General features: G+C 39.1%; 1 protein-coding gene across 1 annotated transcript; it reads left to right on the top strand.

Annotated features, from left to right (window-relative positions):
• Positions 1-708: 708 nt before the first annotated feature.
• LOC116647213 (olfactory receptor 13H1-like) lies at positions 709-1,784 on the top strand. The gene is given in 2 exon segments (XM_032428393.1): positions 709-1,012; positions 1,014-1,784. Coding segments are annotated over 2 exon segments (927 nt in total). The 5' UTR covers positions 709-856.
• Positions 1,785-3,983: the final 2,199 nt, after the last annotated feature.

The following is a 3,983-nucleotide window of genomic DNA, read 5'->3' as shown; positions in this document are numbered from 1 at the left end:
ATTAATATAATTTCAGATATTGGAATGTGCTACAAGAAAAGCATAAACCAAAGGGAAAGAGAGTAGTAAGGTGGAAAGAGAAAGCCTTTTCAGATAGTCTGGTCATTCAAGTCCTCTTCTTACCACCCACACTTTTAGAATCATCACATTAGATTTTCATGCTCTTAACTGGTGCTCAGCAACAACAGCACGAAAAACACAGGAGAAGCTGGCAATGTAAATCCAACCAGGGATATTAGCAGAAGGTTTTCACAGACCTCAAGGATTCCATGAAAGACTCCATTTACATAATATCAGTTCAGATCAAAGAAGTACTTTGCAACACTCCATGCCAAGCACCATGGTAGATACTAGTGCAATGAGAAAATGGAGGCATGAACAATTTAGGAGTGACCAACAGACACAAGAATAAGCAATATTTTAGCTAAAAGTATCAGAAGGTACCCTCTTTCTGGAGATTAGTAACTTAAGCTGACAGAAGTTCAGTTTTGGAAAATGGTGAACAAGTAAGAGAACCAGGAAGATGGTCTCTCTCTCTTCTCTTCTTACTTGAAAAAAAAATAATAATAACCCAAGAAGGTTATCTGGTGGAAGAGGGATGGAGAACTTTTCATATAACCATTTTCAAAAGGATAAGGAATTTGCTATTTTCCTAGGGAAGGAGGAAATTTCTAGCTTTGCCTCTGTTCTCATTATAGATATCCCATTTGTATCCCTTATCTTTTGAAAAGGATCCTGTATGTCCTCATTATTTCCACCTTTCTCACACCAGCCCTCCCTCTTTATTCTCATTCTTACAGGTAAAATGAAGCAACTGCATTGGCACCCATCCAATGAATAGTGGCAAATAGGAAGAATGGTCATAGATAATGCTACAGCAGTGTTTGAGTTTCTCCTTATTGGAATCTCTAACTATCCTGAGTGGAGAGTCACATTTTTCACATTGGTGCTGATAACTTACCTGAGCACATTGTTGGGGAATGGACTTATCATCTTTCTTATCTACTTTGACCCCCCACCTCCACACTCCAATGTACTTCTTCCTTACTAATCTGTCTTTCTTAGACCTTTGCTATGGAACCGCTTCCATGCCCCAGGCCTTGGTGCATTGTTTCTCTACCCATCCCTACCTCTCTTACCCACAATGTTTGACCCAAATGAGTGTCTTGTTGGTCTTGGCCACAGCAGAGTGCCTCTTACTGGCTGTCATGGCCTATGACCGTATGGTTGCTATCAGCAATCTCCTGCGCTATTCCGTGATCATGAATGGCCCAGTGTGTGTCTGGCTGGCTGCTACCTTGTGGGGGGCATCACTTGTGCTCACTGCCATGCTTGTCTTATCCCTGCAGCTTCACTTCTGTGAAGCTAACATCATTAACCATTTTGTCTGTGAGATTCTTTCCCTCCTTAAGCTGGCCTGTTCTGATACCAGCCTCAATGAGCTTATGATCCTCACCACAAGTATCTTTACCCTGTTCCTACCCTTTGGATTAGTTCTCCTCTCCTATGTCCAAATTGCCACTACTGTCCTAAGGATTCGCTCAGCCCAAGGTAGGCTCAAGGCCTTTTCCACCTGTGGCTCTCATTTGACTGTGGTGACAATCTTCTATGGGGCAACCATCTCCATGTATATGAAACCTCATTCCAAGTCATCCCTTGACCAGAACAAGTTTATTTCAGTGTTTTATGGGGCTTTGACACCCATGCTGAACCCCCTAATACATAGCCTGAGGAACAAGGATGTTAGAGGGGCAATGAGGAAAGTTATGGCAAAAAGGACATGAGCCTTCTTTGTTTCTAAACTCATATATATATATATATATATATAAATATAAATGTATATATATATATATATAAATTTTATTATGTTATGTTAGTCACCATACAGTACTTAATTAGTTTTTGATGTAGTGTTCCATGATTCATTATTAGTTTCAAGACATCAGCTACATCCTTACTGATGATAAACAATTGTTTAAAGGGTCTGACTTTACCCTTGGTAGAGCAGGTGGTTATCATTTGAGAAGCTTCAGGAAATGCTCCCACCCTAAAATATTACCCCTACTAAGGCTTGAATTTCCATTAGAGGGTCTTTACATATAACATGTTAGTGGTCACCTGTTAGGTCACAGAAGAGACCTAAGCAGCAAGACAATCTCCTATGACTATTAGCAGAAGGCAGGTCATAACTGAATTGGAAAAATAGGACAAAGGATGGTGTAATAAAAGACAAGAAGACAAACATCAGAAACTTTACAACTTTACTGGAGGCAAGCTCTGTTGTGAAAGCACAATTGGCTTGCTCTGCTTAACCTCAGAATCATGAGAAAATTGCATCATAGCCATTTCCTACATTCGTGTGGAGTGGTTTTCCCCTTTTCTTGCTCTTTTTCTAAACTTCTTTCAAGTCTGTTATTTTATTTTATATTCCTAATGTAATTCTATGAAATTGGTAAGAAAGACACCATAATCCCCCTGTGTTAACAGTGAGAAAAGAGAGGCCCAGAGAAGGAGTTGAGACTTCTATAAAATCATACATAATTGGTAGTGGAATCAAAATTAGAATTTAGATCACATATATACAACCTCTGAACTTTGTCAATATTGTCTAGAAAATTATTTGGAATTATAGAATTATAAATGCAACTAACATTCATTGAGCACTTACTGTATACCAGACACTGAGCTAAGTTCTCTACATCTATTGTCACATATAATTATCACAACAATTCAACAAAATAGTGCTATTATCAACCCATATTAGAGATGAGGACACCGATACTTTTAGAAGTTAAGTGATTTGCCCATGGCCATAGAGCCAGGAAAGAGCAGAGCCAATATTTAAATCTAGGTCTGGCTGATTTCAGATCCTATTCACTGTACCCACACTAGAGACCTTAGAGATTATTTAATGCAGTGATTTTAATCAACTTTATGGTGATATAATTTATGTACAATAAACTTTATACAGTTACAGTGTGCAATTTTATGAATTTTGACAGATGCCCACTGAATCAGCACACAATTCCATCATCTCCAAGTTTCCTTGTGCCTTTTCATAGGATAAGCCTCCCCCACCCCATACCCTGGTAACCACTGATCTGATTTCTTTCACTATATGTTAGTTTTGATTTTCTAGAATTGACTGTTACTGGAATCCTATGTGTATGTACTCTCTTGTGTATGGCTTTTCTTACTGAGCGTGCTTTTGAAATCATCCACATTGTTGCTTCTATCAGTAGTTTGTTCCTTTTATTGCTGAATATTTCACTGCACAAATTTACCACATTTATAAAAATCCATTCCTCGTTATTGGATGTAATGCAGTGGCTTTTAAACTTTATTTTTTTAAAGATCTTTTATTTATTTATTTTTGAGAGAGAGAAGGAGAGAGAGAAAGCATGAGCTGGGGGAGGGGCAGAGGGAGAAGCAGATTCCCCACTGAGCAGGGAGCCCAATGCGGGACTCAATCCCAGGATCCTGAGATCATGACCTGAGCCTAAGGCAGGCACTTAACCAACTGAGCCACCCAGGCACCCTGGCTTTTAAACTTTAGTTCTCACAGTCCTATGGGTTCAGTTGTGTGCCTGGAACCTGTCAATGGAAGTGAAGTTTTCTGTGTACAATTTCATTTGAAAATGGAATTCTAAAAATAAAAGAAAAAGCTTTAGCAAACAACAATCTACTACTGATCTCTCAGTTTTAGATGAGTTCAGGGGCTCAGTGAACAGTATATAAATTTCCCAAGATCATGAAACTTTCCGGAAGCAGATTTAGGCCTAAGATCCAGATACCCTGTTTCCTGGTCTCACTTTACTTTGGGCAATTCCACCAAACATGAAGAAGTCGTCTACCAATTGGCCTGAGAGAGAACAAGAGACAAATCAGTAGGAGAAAAATACAATGCACAGCACACCTAGATATGAAGCAAGGCACCATAGAGCAAGTAGATAGATGTTCAGTGCATTCCTCAGACCCTGACT

This window comes from Phoca vitulina, unplaced genomic scaffold (genome assembly GCF_004348235.1).
Source record: "Phoca vitulina isolate PV1807 unplaced genomic scaffold, GSC_HSeal_1.0 scaffold39, whole genome shotgun sequence".
Classification (NCBI taxonomy): Eukaryota; Metazoa; Chordata; class Mammalia; order Carnivora; family Phocidae; genus Phoca; species Phoca vitulina.
This window is presented reverse-complemented; position numbering and strand designations above follow the sequence as displayed.